An 18,151-nucleotide genomic window follows, 5' to 3' on the forward strand; every position below is an offset into this window, starting at 1 on the left:
ATCAGCAGCAGCATCAGCAGCATTCAAGGATGTTTTTCATTCCTCTGCGCGGTTGACGCTTTGCTGCCCTGCCCCCTTTTCGAACCTCGGGGTGTTTTTTTTTTCTTCTTTTTTTTTTTTCTTTTTTCTTTCAGGTTGCCCAACGGGGCCCGGTTTGCTGGGCGAGCCGTCCAGTCCATACTTTTGCCGATTCCGCCGCTCCCGTGTTGTCGCCGCCAGCTGGGACGGAGGGAAGGCAGGGATAAGGCTCGCGCTCCACGGGGGAAGCTGCCACGAATGAAGAATGAAGAAGGGGGAACAGGGGGACAAGGGGACAGGGGACAGGGGCACAGGGGAACGCAGCGCGGGCGCGGCAGCCGGCAGCCCCAAGTAAGTTGCAAGTCATGCAACCATTGTCGCCGACTTGTGGTCTAGCTGCTCCTGGACAGGCTCGTGCAAATCCATCCCGGCCGTTTTGTCGTCGTCGTCATCGTGGTTGTCGTCGCTGTTGTTTTCGGGAAAAGAGCTGGCACTCGGGCGGAGAGGCGGGCTCACGTGGCGCTGCGCAAGCAACGAAACGTCCCGTCCTCGTCCTGTTGCTGCCGCACGTCGGTCGTCATCAGTCTCCCTACCCACCAACGTTGCGTGACCGTTTCCACCGTCTGGGCCAGATACAGGAGTCCCATGCCGATGGTGATGGCGATGGCGATGGCGATGGCGATGGCGATGGCGATGGCGATGGCGGTGCCGTCACCGCCAGCCAGCAAACATTGAAAGGAACCACCAATTCAAGTCACTGTGGCCATGTGGTTGTGCCGTGGCTTGGGATGGGTAGGCGGCAGGCATCGAGGCTTGCCGAGTTCCGTGGCCGTGGGCCCATCGGCCATACATTGATACATATGGTGCTGCAGATCCGTGCGTGCGTGCGTGCGTGCATCGTAGGCGTCGGCGGCACGGGCCACGGAAGAGGCCTGGCCTTTTGCTATCTTTCCTTTATTTTTGGTTTCATTGTTGTTTTCATTCTGTTTTCCGTCCTGGCTGATGCCCGGCGTGACTGGCCCTCACATTCACTCCAACTGACAGGCCGCAGCCAGCTTGGGCGGAGCAGCCACTGGCCAGCTGGCTAAAAGTGGGCCAGCTGCCGACTATCCGCCTGCCACTTCGCCACCCCTGCCCTTGTGCCGGTGTGCCGGTTTACCCGGGCTTCGCTCGTCTCGAGCCTCGACTGCTGCCTCGATGCTGCCTCGACTTGATGCTGGCTGGCGTCTGGTCTGCTTCCAACATGCCGGAACCGAATGCCCAAAGCGCCCTGTGCCCCAGTGCCCAGTGCCCAGTGCCCAGTGCCCACGGCTTTATAATGACGCTCAATCCTCCTCTCGCGCACCCAGCGGCTGCCCCGGTGCCGCCCCGCACCAGCTGGCAGCCATCCATGATACACCCCACCCGGCAACTGCAAGTGTCTTAATCACGACCCCCCCTCCCCTTTCTTTTCTCCTCCGGGAACATGCGTATCGTATGTATCATGATTGAATTGAGACACGACGCACTTTGAGAAAGCAACGTCGCCACCTAAACGGGAGCAAAAAAAAAGACAAAAAGACAGACAAGGGAGAAACCTGCGTCGGTGCCAGCAAGCCGTGCCAGCCAGCCGTGTCAACCAGCCGTGTCAACCAGCCGTGTCAACCCTGGCCTCGTCTTTCCTTTCCTACCTTTGCTCCCTTCGTGCCGAGTATTGCTGGCGTATAAACACACCACATCTTGCTTTGCTGGATTGAAACCCCCCCCCCCCCCCCCAACCTCCCTTTCTCAAATTGCTGGCCGCTCGCCCAGGAGAAGGGTTGGCATCCCGACGACGATTCGATATCGCATTGGCCGACTTGCGGCTTTCGGAAGCGGGAAAAAAAAAAGGAAAAAAAAAAACAACAACAACGGAGCAGGCGGAGATACCGTGCGCGGCGCGTCTCCTGCGAGTCCTCTGCAGCGGCTTTCACATTCCACGCAGACCTAGCTCGGGATTCCGCCGTTGCAACGTCGAATCAACGTTTTCGACGTACTAGGACATCACCCCCAGCACACTCGCATTCTCTGTCGCGCATATGCCGTCCCCCACGCTGGTCGTCAGGGAGCGGCTGTCCGTGGCCACAGCCATCATCGGCCTGCTGGCCGTCGGAGGCAAGGTAATCGACGCCTTGTGGGACCTCAGGACGCCCACGCCCACGCCGGCTGGCCAGCCGTGTCCGGTCTTTGCCCGGGCTCTCCAGGAGCTCAAGCAGTGCCGATCGACGGTCCACGTTCTCTTCAAGGTCCTTCTGCAGGTCGAGTCGGCCCAGCTGCCCTTTCCCGACCGCGGAACCTGGGTCGAGGTCGACTGTCTCGTCGCCACGCTGACCGACACGGTGCTGGCCGTGTCCGACTTGCAGGCCATATGCGAGACCTTGACGCCCGAGAGCCAGAGCCTGACCACGCCGCCGCCCGAGCCGCCGCCCGACGATGCCGCCGCCCGGGCGGACGCAGCCAAGGCCTGCGAGGCCAAGGTGAACGAGTTGTGCATGCGCATCCGGTGGCACAATCTGTCCATGGCCATGATGATGACGATTCTCAAGTGGTAGGTTTTTTTTTTTTTTTTTTTTTGACCCCGCCGTTGGCTTCGACGTCAGTTCTTTTACTTGTCCTCCCGTCCTCCGCCCCGTTCTCGCCTCCCCTTCCTCCTCGTTGGCTGGCGCGGGGGTTATTTGCCTTTATGAAAAGGTTGAACCCTGCCTATAGTGCGGCTCTTGTGCGCACCAGTGCCCACCGGCTTGCCTGCGCGCACACCCCCAAGAGTTCCGTTTTTATTCTCCCTCCGCTCTTACTTACCAACGCGTGTCTTTGCTCGGGCAAAAACAGTCCGGGCGAGTCGGACGCCCGAAACAGCCGGTTGGGGCTGGAACGCCGGACAAACAGGCTGCTGTGCGGAAACTCGGGCCTGGCCGCCCGCCTGCGCCAGCTCGGGGACGTCATCGACGGCCGCCGGGCCGAGACCCTCCCTCACTACAGCCCGCACCTGCGCGCGCAGTGGCTGACGGCGCGGCGGCGCGCGACCACCCCCTCCCCCGCCGGCGCGACCGTCGCCGTCGACCCCGCCGCCCCCGCCGCCACGAAGCCGGACGACGGCAGGCCGCGAGACCCCGAGAGCCCCCGCGGGGGACGCGCGCGCGCGCCGCTCCCCTTTTCGGGCTGCACGCTGGCCGACATCCCCGCCCTGTCGGTGATCCCGCTGCCCGTGACGACGGACGAGCTGGTCGACGGGGACGAGCTGTACACGTTCATGTACGCGCGCCGCGTGAGCCGCGAGCTGAGCGAGCTGATGCGCAGCCAGGCCGGGCAGGGGACCAGCCGCAGCCTGGGCGTCATCCTGGGCCGCAGCCACGCCGGGCTCGAGCCGCGAGGCAGCGCGAGCACCACGGGCAGCAGCAACGACAGCGGCCGCACGTCGGTGGAAACGGAGCCGGAGGCGCGCGAGAAGCCCGGCAGCAGGTGGCGAGTGCGCCGGCTGAAGCCGACGAGGCGATGGCGAGCATAGCATGCGCGTGCCGCCGGCGTTTGTTGCGTGCATTTTTACTCACTTACTTCCTTACTTATTTATTATTATTTTTTTTTAAATTTCCCGTGCTTACATATTCACCCTCTGAAGCGTGCGTGCTTCTCTCTCCTTCTCCTTCCAACCCCCCGGCTTTTGCGCATCCAGCGATCGGGCCCTTGGGTGTTGGCCCCCGCAGCGCATGGAACAGGGCCGACGGGCAACCCAGGCAAGGTCATCAGGCCGGTAGATAGATAGATACTCGATAGCCGGGGCACGGGGGATGCAAAGACATGACCTTGGACAGCACATGCATCGATTGGAATCAACGAGCGCTGGGCGTAGAGCTCGACGGGTCGCTCGAACAGCAGTCCGTCCACGTGCAGTCGTCGCGGTGTCGCCACTCCGGGTGGGCGGTTGCTTGCGCCTGGCGCGACCGGCTCGACGGCAGTGTAGTGCAGACCCAGCGTGGTCGTAGTCAGTCCATCAACAGCCGCGCGCGGAGGTTGTCCGCCGGCCGAGGGCGACCGACGGGGCCCCCCCAGCGTGCCGTGCAGCGCGTCCGGGGGGGGGTTAATCGAGAGACGACGAGTTCTGCCTGTCGGTTCTGGCTTTGATCGCCGGGGGCATGCGCATGCGCTTGTGCTTGTGCTTGGCAGCCGAAACCGGCAACGCCAGATGCGGGGTATGCGGGGCATGCAGGGGTCGGTGTCTGTAAAGGGATGGAATGGTGGGGTTCCCAGACGAGATTAGCTGACAAGAATCCAACCCTCCTACAAACCACATTTTTGGCCCTGACCAGTGGAATAAATTCATGTCCCCTCGTGGACTAGTCCGGATAAACTTGCGGCAAGGTTTTTGAACCGTGGCCTGAGGCGGGCAACATACATTTACGACTCGAGGACCACATCGGTGAGACGCCTGCTGCAACCACGAACGACGGGAGCAGTCGGTATCGGTTTTAGGTGGCCACCACCACGTATTTACTCGCACGCCCCATCGCTACGCTACGGTATGCACAGGTATCGCGAGCTCGTCGAAATCCCCCAAGATGCCACCCTCATCAACGCGTCACTGCGGCCGTCTCGAAACGAGCATTGGCGCGGCTGACTCGGTCGCGTTCGAAACGCGCCGAGACCTGGTTGCAGCAACCCAACCGACAAGAAGAGAAGCCAGGGGAAAAAAGAAAAAAGAAAAAAGTCTCGTCAGCTACATCGTCATCTTCCTGTGCAAATGCCATCGTTACAAGACTGCCAGGTTCTTCCTCCACCCAGTCGTCGGGACCGGCTTCTCCAGTCTCAGGACCCACAGCAGGTAGTCCTCGACCGGTAGGAAGACGCAGAGCACTCGATTCGACATGTAGCCCGCCAGGCAGACCAGCATGGCCGCAAAGGCGTCCAGGAAATAGTGGTTGGCCGTGCTGACGATTGTGACGAGCATCCACGTCGGGTACCAAACCCCAAACGCAAACATGCAGGCTCTCGCAAACGCGCCGCGACGGGTCTCGACCGCTGCTTCGCAACCGTCCCCGTCCCCGTCCCCGTCCCCGTCCCCGTCCTCGTCCAGGCTTGCTGCCGACCGGCCCGTGGCCAGACTTCCGAGCCGGCAAGACACCCCGTCGAGGACGCCGCTTTCGGCAATGAATGTGCAGCCGATGCAGAATGCGTAGCCAAAGTGCATGCTGGGCATGGCGGCCAGCAGGTTGACAAAGTCGCCCCCCATCCACACGGACTCGGCGTCCTCGAGGCTGACGGAATCGACGAAGCCGTACTTTTTGGGCATCAGCCGCGGTGGCATCGTGGGCGCGAGGACGAAGATGGCAAAGGCGACAAAGTTTGTCATGGTCATGGTTCGACGGACGGTGCAGAAGCGCGCGTGCGTCGAGGCGGCGGTGTAGTAGTAGGCCAGGAACGAGACGGTGCCCGGCAAATGCACCAGGGCGTATCCGCGGTTGAGCAACGACAAGAGCCAGGCTCGGTAGTCGCCCAGCTCGGCTCCGCGCAGGAACCAACGTTGCATCCTCCACTCGAGCCACCTGCCGGGCGCCGGTCCGTCTCCTCCCCACAGCAGAGCCTCGAGGTTGAGAATGGCCAGCCCACGCTGTTGGGCCGAATCCCACAGCCCTCGCCGACCACCATACGCCGCCTGGGCGAGCACCTTTGTGTAGCGGTACGCGCCGAAGCTGACCCCCCAGTAGAACATTTCAATCAGAAACGGAAACTTTTGCAAGACCCTGGAGTGCCAGTTTTGCGCAAACCGGCTCGAGTTTGGGGTGGTGAGGCGCAGGCAAGGGCCGAGAGAGCGGGATTTGGGGGGGTGCCGGTCGCTCTGCCGACGGTACAGGAGCTCGCCATACTCGTCCGAGCTTCTCGGCGACTCCTCGTCGGGGAGCAGTTGGTACGGATTCGCCGACTTGGACAAGGAGTAACCCCTTCTGCGGGTGAAGAAGATTGCCAGGAGCAGGACGGAAACAGTGAGCTGAAAGGGGTCGCAAAGTCAGACATTGGCCAGCCATGACGGAGACACCAGATTTGCGCAGCCTCGGCACAACTCTTGCCTGAAGAGAGGAACAGAGGCAACCAACTGTTGCCTTGCATCCAGCCGGATCGTTGTGCACTCACCACTGGCTCGACAAAGTCGGGCACGGGAATCCCGCTGGAAGCCTTCCATCCACCCTGCGGAGCGTCGTCGAGAGCGCCGAGTTCGCCGAGTTCGGCCATTGCGTCGAAACCCTCAGGCAAGTGAGAAGTTGTGAAGAAGAATGCCCTGTATCATATTCCTAGCCGGCCCTCCACCCGGGAATGCACGCGAAAGGGGGGGAGTAAGAATCAGCTCCCTGAAACCCCCCCTGGGATGAGCTGGTCCTTTTTCTGTTTTGATGGACGAGACCCGAGCCGTGGTTTGAGGCCTTGAATACGCGCGTCCAGCGCTATAAACGAGGCTGTGTTGGGGTTAGCCTGCCGCAAAACAGCGCCAACCGATTGCGCTAGGAGGCGGCTTGTGGGGGGGGGGGGTGACGACAGGTGCGAGCAGCTGCCGGGACCGTTGGCAACGCCTGGCAGTCTCAGTCTCGTATCACGTTGACGTCCGAGGGAGAAAAGAAAGGCCGAGGTGAAGAGTAAGGGCGCTACGAGTTGGCGATTCGATGGGCGGGAGGAGGAAACACCTGGCGACGGCGCCGTGTTGGAAAGGACGCAGATTCAGATTCAAGTTTTCAAGAGAACATCAAATGAGAAGATGCGGGCGCATGCCGACGTGAAACGGCCCAGACAAGCAAAAGCAGCACTGGCAAGCAACAGGAGCCAGCAGCAGCCAGCAGCAGCCAGCAGCAGCCAGCAGCAGCCAGCAGCAGCTTGGCAGATGCTAGCCAGCTGGCGGCGGTTCCGGCAAGTCGCCAGTTCGACGGATCAAACGTGAATGTACCAATGGCCAAAGGGCGCCAATGACGCCGTCGCCGCCGTCGCCGCCGTCGCCCTCCCTCGGGCCTTGACCAGGACGCGTCAGAGAGTGGCCAGGTGCAAGTTCGTATCGACGATATTCCGTACAGCAGCAGCCCAGCAGGTAGCACGGATCAACAGCTACGTACTCCGTAGGTACGAGCAGAACGAGCCTGATTCCGGCCGGCTGGCCACCGTGCGCTCGCTGGCGTCATCTGCTTGGCCAGGGGCCCGGCCGTGACCAGCACTGAGCCGTGGGGACTTGCTTGACTTGCTTGACTTGCTTGACTTGCTTGACTTGCTTGACTTGATTCTGTTGATTCTGCCGATTCTGAAGGCTGTTTTGGCCCGCTGCCTGTCCCATCCCATCCCATCCCCTCCCCAATGAGCGCGGAGCAACAAGCGCAAAGAAGAAACGCGCTTTGAACCCCGCACCATTCCGCACACGGGGGTGGGGGAGGGGGGGACCTTGGCAGGGGCATGCCGGCGGCCGGGGATGGCTGCTTGATCGATGTAGCATGCCGGGCGGGACACAATTCTGCTCAGGAGAGCGGAGGGCGGGAGTCCGAGGCAGCAAGCGAGAGGGACAAAAAGTTTCAAGCCAGTTTGACCCCTTTTTTTTTTTTTTTTTTTTTTTTTGTGTGTTTTTTTTTTCTTTCTTTTTTCTCGTGTCGTGTTTTGACCGCCTAGATTTTGTCCTGCCTTGCTCACGCGGCAATCTGTGGCGCAGGCGCAGGCGCAGGCGGCAGGACCGCCACGGCAGCAAAAAGAGCTGGCGTCAGCTCCATGTGGCTGGTGCGGGCGGCGGGGGACCGTGTCGTCCGTCATCCGCACGGTTGTTTCACCAAGACACTGCGAACAAGTACGGAGTAAGTCAGCCAGTCAACTGGCGCCGTTGCCACAAAAAAAAAAAAAAAAAAGGCAAGGGTTAGTTAGTCCCGTCAGCTTGCGCGGCCGTTTTGGATTTCGTCTCGTGTCCGTGGGTTTCGTATTCGGAATCCTTGACACTGTTCTTCCCTGGCAACAGCAAACATCACGGGGGAGGGCCAGGGCAGGGTCGATACAATGCAAGCTGCCATGTCCCAGTCCAGTCCAGCCCAGCCCAGCCCAGCCCAGCCCAGTCCAACGTTGCGTCTCATCCTCGGGACTCCCGGCTCCCGTGCCCTCGTGCCGCACGAGAGTCCACGCCTCGTATCCTGCCCGGCCGCATCGTCCATCCTTTGCACTTTACCAGCGCGCACCTTGCGTGACAGGAACGCCCGCAGCCGACGATCCTCGACACGTCCGTCGGCCCTCTGACAGTTTGACATGCGTAAATGGATCGGGCTTTGCTCGCGGCGGATCCACGTGACTTGTCCCAGGGACATCTCGCAAGGGTGGAGGTGGAGTGCAGACCGATAATCAATCGTGGCTGCATCGCAGCCCTGGGTTGTGCCGTGTTGGACGAGTCTGTCTGCCCCCGTGAGTGCTGGACCCTGATGCGCTGACTGGCCGACGTGTGCCCATTCAGGGCTTGTCGAGTCACTGCCGACCCACGAGCATGCAGTCCCGGTAAACGTGCTTCTGCGAATCGCCTGCCGGGACGCGTCCCCATGACGGCTGCCCGACTGCTGTGGCACGCGTTGACCCGGAGAGCCTCGTCAAACCCGCCTGCTCTCGCCGGCAGCGCTGGCCCCAAGGGCAACCGACGGCCCAGCGCGACACCCGAGGCCTCATGCTGTCTGCTCGGGAGCGTGCGTATCCTCCGCTCCCGTCACCAATCACCCGGCCCAGCGGCCCTGCACCACTCGACAAGGCCCGTCGCAGGGCATATTCATACATGTACAGAGTACCACATGGCCATTGACAAAAGCACACTCGTCATGTCCAGCTCGTCATGTCCGTCGTGCAAACCAAACCGCTATGCCACCTCTCCAGCCCCGTCGGACGTCTACGCCCCGTTCCTCAGCTTGCTGCTCGCCCTCCGCGCGCGACCGCTTCGCCGCGGGCCAGACGACTCCGCCGCCTCCTCCTCCTCCTCCGCCTCCTCCTCCTCCGAAGCCTTCACCACCACGGTGTCGCGGGCCTCCCCCCCCCGCCGCCGCCTGCGCTGCCGCCGTCGCCCCCTCTCCGGCTCCGCGGCCTCCTCCCCCGCCGCCCTGCCGCACCCCCCCTCCGCCAAGCTCTTCCTGCCGCGGGCCTTGCGCTCGTCGTGCGACGTCAGGAACCGGTGCACCATCCTGTGGTCGAGGATGCGCTCCTCCTTGTCCAGGGGGCCCGCCTTGTCCGTCTTGGGCCACATGTACCCGTACAGCTTGGAGTGACGCTCGCACCGCGGGCACGATGCGCGGGTGAAGTAGGCGTTTTGCTGCACAAAGTACTCGCTGCAGATTGTGCACTGGATCCACGCCATCTCCGGCTCCGAGAGCAGCAGCGGGGTGAGGACGTAGTCCTCTGGGGTGCGGACTCTGGCCGGCGGAGGAGACTTTTGCCTCGCGCGTCCGCGTCCCTGCTTGGGCGGCGGCGGCGGCGGCGGCGGTGGTGGTGGTGGTAGCGGCGGCGTCGAGGCTGCCGCTTCGCATTCGTCGTCGTCCGCGCGCTCTATGCTGGCTGCGATGGGAGGAGCCATGGCTGGCGGCTTGCCGCTGCTGGGCGAGCTTGGCAAGGCCGAAACGGGCATGGGCTGGAGCTCTTGGACCATGTCGCTCTGGGACGACGGCGGCGACAACATGGCCGTGGCGGCCATGGTAGTATCCAATCGCTTGGTGTCGTCATGCCCGCCCATCCTACCCTTGAGTGGCGTTGCAAAAGGCGCCTCAGGACTGTCCTCCTTTTCCGGCCAGGTGACGTCTGTTTCCAAAGCGGCCTCATCAGTGCCCGAGGCCGAGCTTCCGCTGACTGAGCTGTCCCTCGAGGCAGCGGCGGCGGCGGCGTAGACGGGGGCAGCAGCTTCCATGGTATGCTTGAGCTTCTTGGCCGGCGTCAGAGGAGGTGTGGCCATTGCGTCGTCGTCCATCGACCGCTTTCTTGGGCCGCCTGGGGAGCCGGGCGCAGGAGACGTGGCGTCAGAGTCGCGAGCGGCCGACAGTCGCGAGCCCCTGGCCTTGATCCTGGCCTTGGCCACTCGCGGCCGCATGCCCGGAGTGACCGAAGGCGTGCGAGACCCGCCAGAACTGCCCTCTCGCCTTCTTCTCCGCAGCGAGTACGTTTCCTGCTTCGGCTCCGGCTCCTCTTCCGTGCCCGCCCGCCCGGCCGTGGCAGCAGAAGCAGAAGCAGCAGAAGCAGCAGCAGCAGCAGCACCTTCCTCGGGCTGCCAGCCGTTTCTCCGCCCCTTCTCGCACGTCCTGCACAGGCACTCGCGATTGCCCTCGCCAAAGTAGTTGTCTCCGTACGTAACGGTGATTTCCTCGCCAGGCTCAATGGGCCGGACGGCGACGATCTCGATCTCCGCGTGGCTCGTGGTGATGAGCCTGGCGTTTGCGTCGCAGTCGTGGTTGGCGAAGCGCGCGGGCCCCATGAACAGGCTCGTGCTCTTGCTTCGCGAGCTCACGACGATGCTAAAGTCCTTCTTGCGGACGGCAATCTCCTCCTCCTCGTCGGGCGTGATGACCACCTGGATCCCGGTCAGGTACCTGACGGACTCGTTGCGCTTGATGTACCGCCTCGCCGTGATGCTGGCCTCGTGCGAGACAATCGTGTACCGGTTGGTGGAGCTGACCTCCCAGGAGCAGTCTGGCATGTAGATCTGCGCGTAGCGCCTCAGGTGTCGCTTGAAGTCGTCCTGCTCCTTGCCCGTCCTCAGCCCGCCCACGAACCGCTTCAGCCCGTCCGTGGCCAGCAGCCTCTCCTCGGCGGCGGCCAGGTTTCTGTTGAGGATGACTTCATCCTGGATGATTTTGCACATGGCATGCTCCAAAATGCCCCGCGAAGCGTGGTACGAGGGCCTGTTCTTTGGAACGGTTGTCCAGTAGTACACCTATCGGGGCGAACGTCAGTTTTTCTTCCTTTTTCCCCGCCGTTGACACGGCGGTCCGGGACTCCACTAACGTGATCGACCAAAGCATCGGTCAAGATGTCATCGTACGCCGACAATTGAGCGAGGGTGAGGCGATGCTTCGTCGAGGATGATGCAGCCTTGGGCAGAGGCATTTCTTCCCGGCAGATGATCTCGTAGGACTTTCCACACGAGTGCGTCTCTTTGCACGCCTCAGTCTCCAACGGCCATTCAGTCCCCAGGACAGCACAGCGTCAAAGTTTCGATTCGTGTCTGTCCGCCGGCCACTGCAGGAACCCAGAGACCAGATTTTTGCCTTGAAGGAGCCGTTCTCTCCGCTGCGCAGGAAACTCCAAAAAAAAAAAAAAAATCGACTGGTCAGCAATCACGTCCCTTTGTAGAACCCGCACCGGAGGAGTCGTCAACATGCGCCCAGGTGCCAAAGGGGAGAGAGAGCCCGTATGAAAGAGTTGTGTGCGTCCCTGCTCGGCCAGCCAACCAGTCGTCTCGTCCCTGTTCTCACGACGTCATACCCTGTAAGCAACCTTCTTACGGGAAGTTGTGCGGATTTGGAGCGGACGACGCAGCCGGGAAACAAGGCAAAAGTTGAGCGGCAAGGCAAGATCGGTGCCGCGGGGGGAAGTCGACAAGTTTGGGTGTCGAGTTGCAGACATGCGGCGGCGTTGGCTCTGGGTCGAGGTGGAAAAGCCCGAGGCCTGCATCTGCCTGCACCTCCTGGCTGGCGCTCTCTCAGGGCCTCGACCCCTGCAGTGTGGGTGGATAACATGGGGTCTGGAGCCATCAACCCAACCCAGCCCCCCTGAAGCTCGCTGGCCGGGCGACCGCAACGGCGCCGCTCGTCGTGACCGCGCACGTGACGGGACAGACCTTTTGATGGGATCGTTGAACCTCGCTCGACCTGCCTCGACGCCAAAAGAGGGCTGGATGGGTATGAGCCAACTGCCACAAGGCGCAAAGCTGGTCTAAAAAGGAAGCTGCGGCGTCGCAGGCTCTCTCTCTCTCGCCAACATGATTCAGCTCAAGGTAGACACCACCGAGCCATGACGCCTGGTCGTCGCAGTCTGGCCGCTAACGAGTCTTCAGACGATGCTCAACTGCATCGACAACTCTGGCGCTGCGCTTGTCGAATGCGCCCTGATTGTCGGCCAGAAGCGCCACGCCCGAATCGGTACGCCGTTGCTCTGGACTTTGCCGTCTTTTGTCTTTCCGTCTTTCCCTCTCCGTCTTTCCGTCTCCCTCTCTCCGTCTCGCTCAGACACATCCATTGACCAACCCCCTCCCCCCCCCCCCCCCCCCCCCAACAGGTGACCGCATCATCGTCGTCGTCCAGGAACAACGAGGCGCCTCCTCCTCCGGCATGGCCGGCATCTCGGCCGCCGCCAAAGTCAAGCGCGGCGACATCCGCCACGCCGTCGTCGTGCGCACCCGGTACCCCATGCAAAGACGCGACGGCTCCGTCGTCCGCTTCGACGACAACGCCTGCGTGCTGCTCAACAAGTCCGGCGACCCGGTCGGATCGCGAATCAACGGCGTCGTCGGCGCCGAGCTCAAGAGGAAGAAGTGGAGCAAGATCCTGTCCATGGCCCCGATGCAGGCCTAGCGGGGGGGGGGGGGGGGGCCGCGTATGAAAAAGTGAAAGCAAAAAAAAATAAAAATAAGAATAAAAATAAAACGACAGAATGCAGGGAAAGAAAAGAAAGAACAGCGGAGAGGAGAACGGCTGGCGCGCGCTGTGGCTGGCGGGCAGGGATCTCAAGGCATGGGAATGTATACCGAGCGTCATGTCGGGCCACTGCATGGCAGATAAACATCATGGCATCTATGAAGGTGCGAGGCGGGGATTGTTGTACATTACATACTGGCATTTTCGAGGCATTCATCACCCGGAGCGCAAACGCTCAAACTCACGACTTTTGACCTTTACATGGCTCCATGGCTCCGTTGCAGTATCCAACTTCATCACATCTCGCGTTCGGAAGAAACAACCGTGCTTCAAACAAACGATAGGCCCGTTCAAGCCCCCATACTCGCAAATCCACATCTCTTGGCTGATCCACACTGCATTATAATCTAAAACGTATAAAAATACAACCGTACGCCGACGCCAATACAGTATGCTAACCCAACGCCAATCCAACAAATCAACCCCGTTCGCAAGTCGGGTGACATCATCATCACAGTCACCAACAGCATCGCGAACTGGGTCACGCCCTCTGGGTATCATAACGCGTGGGGGATACTAGCCGAAAATAAAACCGCATTCGCAGCAGACGTAAAACAGTTTCTTTCCATCCGGGCCGTGTCAGCATACCGTACTTGACTGCAGCATAAAGTAAACGTGTCTCGCAGAGACGGCGGCATCAAGGTGCTGCTTACCATGCCAGTTTCGGCACTTCGCTCCTGAGACTGAAAAAACACCGCTTCTTCGTGGTTGCATCTGGGGCACGTCTTGTTCGACCGAGGAAGCTGTGGCCAAGGAAGAAAAGAAGAAGAAAGAAACATGCGTCAGCCAGCAGGTTCAGAGGCAAACGTTGACGAGTCCCGAAAAAAAAAGAGATAAAAATAAAAAAAAATAAGGGAGAGACACGCAGCCGCTGCAGCTGCTCGCAACTTGTCTAGAAACCCCTTTCCTATCGTAGGAACTGTCCTGACATGGCGAGATAGGATCCGGGTGATGGTAGTCGATCATACCAGCCCGCAACCGGATATTGAAGCGTGTCGGAGGAGGTGCCACTCGGCGACATGGTTTGCATCAAGCTTCAAGAGGCAGCAAAAAGGGCAGCATCTTTCGCGAACCCGGCGTGGGAGGTCGACTCGGACGAGGGAGCCGTTAAGGGAGGACTGGGCAGGCCGCCGCAATCGTCGGTGTGGTCGACTTCTTCTTCGTCATACTCGGCAAAGGCATCGCCGATTCCGCAACAGACAAGGTCGAGTTGACACGGGTCGGTGGAGTCTTGGCCGTCCTTTGCTGGCTTCTTCCTCACCATGTTCTCCATGCTTGCGTCTGTCGCTACGTCTCCACAGACGAGGCAGAAAATAATGCACCCACAGGCCAAGCAAAGAACAGGTGGAGAATGACTAACCGTCGGGTCAGATCCAACGTCCTGGGTCACGCCGGCCGTCTCGCCGGCCGAATTGTTCAGGACGTTGCGGAAGACACAGGTCGACTGGGCTGCCTCGGTGTATTGGCAGGTTCGGCAGGTAAACTGCAGCTTGTGGGCGTCTTCATCCTCCTTGGGGTACAGCATGTTGGAGCATTCCGAGCAGAATCGGAAGGTGATTTGCTCCAGCTTCTTGGAGCCGGAGCCCTCGTACGACGTTGTCGACTGCGGAGTGGCCATTGCCGCAACGGTAGAAAAGGTGTGTCTTGACGATGAATGAGGTGGACTGCGAGCGGGGATATGGGCACGTCTGCCTAGCACTGTATCTGGGTTCCAAGTCTTGCTAGATACGGGATAAGATAATTTGGCAATTATGGTGAAAGGGGAGTGACGAAGAGCGTAGGTGAGAGAACTGTCGAAAAGGCAGATACGGCCACGTGAAGTCGGTGAATGGGTGCGCTGTTTGTGGGTGTGTGAGTTTGTGAGTTTGTGAGTTGGTGGTGAAGGAGAGGGATGCGCGCGTTGGGAGGGAAAGAGGTTAAAAGATGATGGCCAGCATGTGGGGCAGGAGCAAGAGAAGTCCGCCACCACGCTTACTAACCGAGTTCTGCTGGGGGTTTGCCTCGCTGTTTAGCTTTTCCTTTTCACTTTTCAAGTCTTGAAGCCTTCAAACCTTCGATTCCTACAGAAGGCTTTTTAGAAGCAAGCGGAGGCTTCCCGCCACCCACAAAAAAAAAAAAAAAAAAAAAAAAAAAACACCGGACAGGTCGCTTTTTCCGACGAGCAGCCGGCCAAGCGCGCTCGGCTAGACAAATGATGCCCTTTTAGATGCAGAGCATGGCGTGGAATGCATCCGTAAATAAAATGCGACGTACGTACATGCAATGCAATGCGTTATTATTGCAAGTGCAAGTCCCTGCGTTGTTGATCACTTCTGCCGCGGGGGGAGCAGAAGTGCGTCGACATACGCCGTATCATGCATCGCTACCAGGTACCTTAGGCAGGTACTGTAGGTTCAAGGCAGGCCGGCTTGGACGAGTTTCTTTTTTTTTTTCCCTTCCTTTTCCCTTTTCCCCCCCTTTCTTTTGCCTTTGCTTTTTTTTCCTTTTTTTTCTTTGCCTTTACTTTTACGCTCCTGCTCATCTTCACACCTGACTTTGGTCCCCCACGCTCCCCTCCCGCTCGCCACGCAACACACGCAACGCACGCAACGCACGCAACGCACGCATCGCAACGCAACCGAGCCGACAGTCAGCATCAACCACCCCCCAGCCTGGCACCTGGCATCCAAACGGGCTGCGGCAAAACCGCGGCATCGCAGGCTTCCCTCCCCAAACGGCCGAGCGCCCCATCCTACAGTATCTATCTGCAAGTCATCAACTGCCCCGACGCCGTCGGCCCACCTCGCACCGCACCATGGTGCCGGCCCAATGCAGACAAAACCAAACAAAAAAAAAAAAGAAACTCGCATCTAAAACCACCGCCTAATGCAGCCACGCGGCCCAGTTTTCCGCAGCGAGGCGTGACCTCGATGCAGGGGATGAAAGCCCGTCTGCGCCCTGCGGTGCCGCGCTCGCCGTTTTCCTCGTGACCCCCCCCCCCCCCCCCCCGCCGGGTCATTCGCGAGGCACGTAGTAAGCCGGCCCTGTAGGCCCGCTTACAGGGCGCGCACTGTCTGGCGTCTGGTACGTCCAGTCTGGAGCATGCACCAGACGTCTTGTGTCAACTGTCTTGGTGCTGTTTTAGGGACTGGCCTGGCCCTTTTAGTGCGGGCGGGTAACGGAGGTGAGCAGCCGCGGGGGCGGGGGCGCGCCATTGGTGCTGAGAGGGGTCAACTGGCCGCGCCAAATCACGACATGGATTCCTATGTGGTCCGGTGATGATGGATGGTGCAGCGCAAGCTCTGATGCAGTCGCAGTCTGGTGCGAAGCGTACATGCATTGACCTGACCGTCCAACGTTGTCTGATGGCAGCCGTCTGATGGCAGCCGCCCCGACGTGGTCATCAATTTGATCGGTGACTTCTTCTCTGGCCTGGGCCAGGCACAGGCACAGGCACAGGCACAGGCACAGGCAGCATCTCCAGTCCCTTTCCGTAGTCGCTCCCGAGGTCACCGGGCCACATGCAGGCATGCACGGCTGCAGACATTCCGGGGCAAGCCATGGATCCATGTTGCTTGCATTGATTTGACCTCTGCTGCTCTGCTCTGCTCTGCTCTGCTCTGCTCTGCTCTGCTCTGCTCTGCTCTTCTGCTGTTCCGCCCAGCTGCTGTTCCGTCCACGTCCAGTTCCTGGCGCCGCCGTGGCTGCACACCTCCCTCGGGTCCTCCCAGCCCTCCCAGCCCTCAACTCCCAGCCCTCACCCACCCACATCACCCACCCGGCGCGCCGCCCGCCATTCGTATCCCACCTGTACCAGGTCCCATGTACCAGACCCCATGTACCAGACCCCATGTACCAGGCCCCATGTACCCCGTACCCCTCTGCACCATCCCGTCCCGTCCCCAATTCTGATATCACCCATCACCCATCACCCATCACCCATCACCCATCACCCATCTCCCATCCCCCCAGCCAGCATCACCCGTCCCGACCGGCCCCCTCGCGCAAACGTGACCGCCAGCGCCATTGTCTCGTCCGCCCTCTCCCCCATTTGCATATATATATAATATATATATACATATATATACTATATATACCGACCGCTCTGCGCGCGCCGCCTCTCCTACCGCCCGCCCCCTCCGCCTCGTCCAGCTGCTTCCCTTTCCAAACCGCCAAATCTCCCCATTCTCTCTGTCCCTTTGGAACATCCCCCTCTTTTTCTTTTCCCTTTCCTTTTCCTTTTCCCCTTCTTGCCCCTCTTTCCATCATGGTATGTCCCGTCTACTGCCCCTCCCCTCCGCGGAACTCGCAGCTCGTTTCCGAAGCAGCTCTGGCTGCCCTGCGCTTCGCCGCGCTCAACATTGTCATGGCACGCACAGAAAACAGAACGAGGAGAAAACCCGCCTCGTCTCGCCTCGTCTCGTCTTTTCTTTTCTCTTCTTCCCTCTTCCCTCTTCCCTTCCAGCCTCCGCCTCTTTGCTATACTACCGGCCTCTGTGCGCCCCCTCGCCCACTCAACTAACCTAACCGCTCGTCGTGCGCGAATCGCAATCCAAACAGGCTGACACCGGTCTCCCCCCCAACTGGGAAGTGCGCCACTCCAACTCCAAGAACCTGCCCTACTACTTCAACTCCCTCGAAAAGGTCTCCAGATGGGAACCTCCGCACGGCACCGATACCGACAAACTGAAGCGCTACATGGCCGCGCATCACAGCGCCAACTCGCGCCAGGGTGCCGTCCCCAGCGTGCCGGAGGGCAAGATTCGCGCCGCCCACCTGTTGGTGAAGCACAAGGATAGCAGACGGCCTAGCAGCTGGCGAGAGGTAGAACCAGCCCCGAACTCGATCCGTGCCGGGGAAAACCCCATTCAAATCAGATTCAAAAAAATTGAAAAAAAAAAAAAAAAAAAAAAAGTTTAAAGATGAAAGCGCCCCAAGGCGCAGCGCTTTTCTCTGCTGGTCGGGTGGCAAAAAAACTTTTGCTAACGTTGTCTAGTCCGAGATCACGCGAACAAAGGACGAAGCCATGGTCATCATCAAGGCGCACGAGCAGCAAATCAAGAAGGGGACCCCTCTGGGCGACGTCGCCCCTACCGAGTCGGATTGCTCATCCGCACGCAAACGAGGCGATTTGGGCTACTTTGGCCGCGGGGACATGCAAAAGGAGTTTGAGGATGCTGCTTTCGCTCTGAAGCCTGGCGAGATGAGCGGCGTCGTCGAGACGGCCAGCGGATTGCATTTGATTGAGAGGTGAGCTTCCGCCGCCCCTGGCCAAGCACCCGTGTACGTAGGCCATGGAGAGCCATCGCGGCGGGCAACTAATCAATTGTCCTCTTGCAGGTTGGAGTAAAACAAAAGTCACTCGGAATGCAGCGCATCATTTCCCACAGTGTGCGCCGGCAACATGTGCGCCGGCAACGTGTCCGCTATAGGGACAAGGACCAAAGGACCAAGGGACCAAAAAAGAAAGGGGAAAAATA

At 60.2% G+C, this 18,151-nt stretch overlaps 7 protein-coding genes across 7 annotated transcripts; 4 read left to right on the top strand and 3 right to left on the bottom strand.

Annotated features, from left to right (window-relative positions):
- Nucleotides 1-383: 383 nt before the first annotated feature.
- Nucleotides 384-1,106, top strand: UV8b_03480 (uncharacterized protein; the record flags this gene model as incomplete). The annotated part of the gene is made up of 1 exon (XM_043140978.1): nucleotides 384-1,106. The coding sequence occupies one exon, from the start codon at nucleotides 384-386 to the stop codon at nucleotides 1,104-1,106; it is 723 nt and encodes a 240-aa protein (XP_042996912.1).
- Nucleotides 1,107-2,075: 969 nt separating this feature from the next.
- On the top strand, nucleotides 2,076-3,541 carry UV8b_03481 (uncharacterized protein; the record flags this gene model as incomplete). The annotated part of the gene is made up of 2 exons (XM_043140979.1): nucleotides 2,076-2,584; nucleotides 2,866-3,541. 2 exons carry the CDS (start codon nucleotides 2,076-2,078, stop codon nucleotides 3,539-3,541), a joined length of 1,185 nt encoding a protein of 394 aa, XP_042996913.1.
- Nucleotides 3,542-4,780: 1,239 nt separating this feature from the next.
- On the bottom strand, nucleotides 4,781-6,258 carry UV8b_03482 (uncharacterized protein; the record flags this gene model as incomplete). The annotated part of the gene is made up of 2 exons (XM_043140980.1): nucleotides 4,781-6,016; nucleotides 6,160-6,258. 2 exons carry the CDS (start codon nucleotides 6,256-6,258, stop codon nucleotides 4,781-4,783), a joined length of 1,335 nt encoding a protein of 444 aa, XP_042996914.1.
- Nucleotides 6,259-8,905: 2,647 nt separating this feature from the next.
- Nucleotides 8,906-11,103, bottom strand: UV8b_03483 (uncharacterized protein; the record flags this gene model as incomplete). Its single annotated transcript, XM_043140981.1, has 2 exons — nucleotides 8,906-10,930; nucleotides 11,002-11,103. The coding sequence occupies 2 exons, from the start codon at nucleotides 11,101-11,103 to the stop codon at nucleotides 8,906-8,908; spliced, it is 2,127 nt and encodes a 708-aa protein (XP_042996915.1).
- Nucleotides 11,104-11,977: 874 nt separating this feature from the next.
- Nucleotides 11,978-12,569, top strand: UV8b_03484 (uncharacterized protein; the record flags this gene model as incomplete). Its single annotated transcript, XM_043140982.1, has 3 exons — nucleotides 11,978-11,992; nucleotides 12,053-12,137; nucleotides 12,274-12,569. 3 exons carry the CDS (start codon nucleotides 11,978-11,980, stop codon nucleotides 12,567-12,569), a joined length of 396 nt encoding a protein of 131 aa, XP_042996916.1.
- A 639-nt stretch (nucleotides 12,570-13,208) lies between these two features.
- On the bottom strand, nucleotides 13,209-14,310 carry UV8b_03485 (uncharacterized protein; the record flags this gene model as incomplete). The annotated part of the gene is made up of 3 exons (XM_043140983.1): nucleotides 13,209-13,253; nucleotides 13,346-13,435; nucleotides 14,053-14,310. 3 exons carry the CDS (start codon nucleotides 14,308-14,310, stop codon nucleotides 13,209-13,211), a joined length of 393 nt encoding a protein of 130 aa, XP_042996917.1.
- Nucleotides 14,311-16,938: 2,628 nt separating this feature from the next.
- Nucleotides 16,939-17,925, top strand: UV8b_03486 (uncharacterized protein; the record flags this gene model as incomplete). Its single annotated transcript, XM_043140984.1, has 3 exons — nucleotides 16,939-16,941; nucleotides 17,232-17,495; nucleotides 17,668-17,925. 3 exons carry the CDS (start codon nucleotides 16,939-16,941, stop codon nucleotides 17,923-17,925), a joined length of 525 nt encoding a protein of 174 aa, XP_042996918.1.
- Nucleotides 17,926-18,151: the final 226 nt, after the last annotated feature.

The sequence above is a fragment of the Ustilaginoidea virens genome, chromosome 3 (assembly GCF_000687475.1).
Source record: "Ustilaginoidea virens chromosome 3, complete sequence".
NCBI lineage: Eukaryota > Fungi > Ascomycota > Sordariomycetes > Hypocreales > Clavicipitaceae > Ustilaginoidea > Ustilaginoidea virens.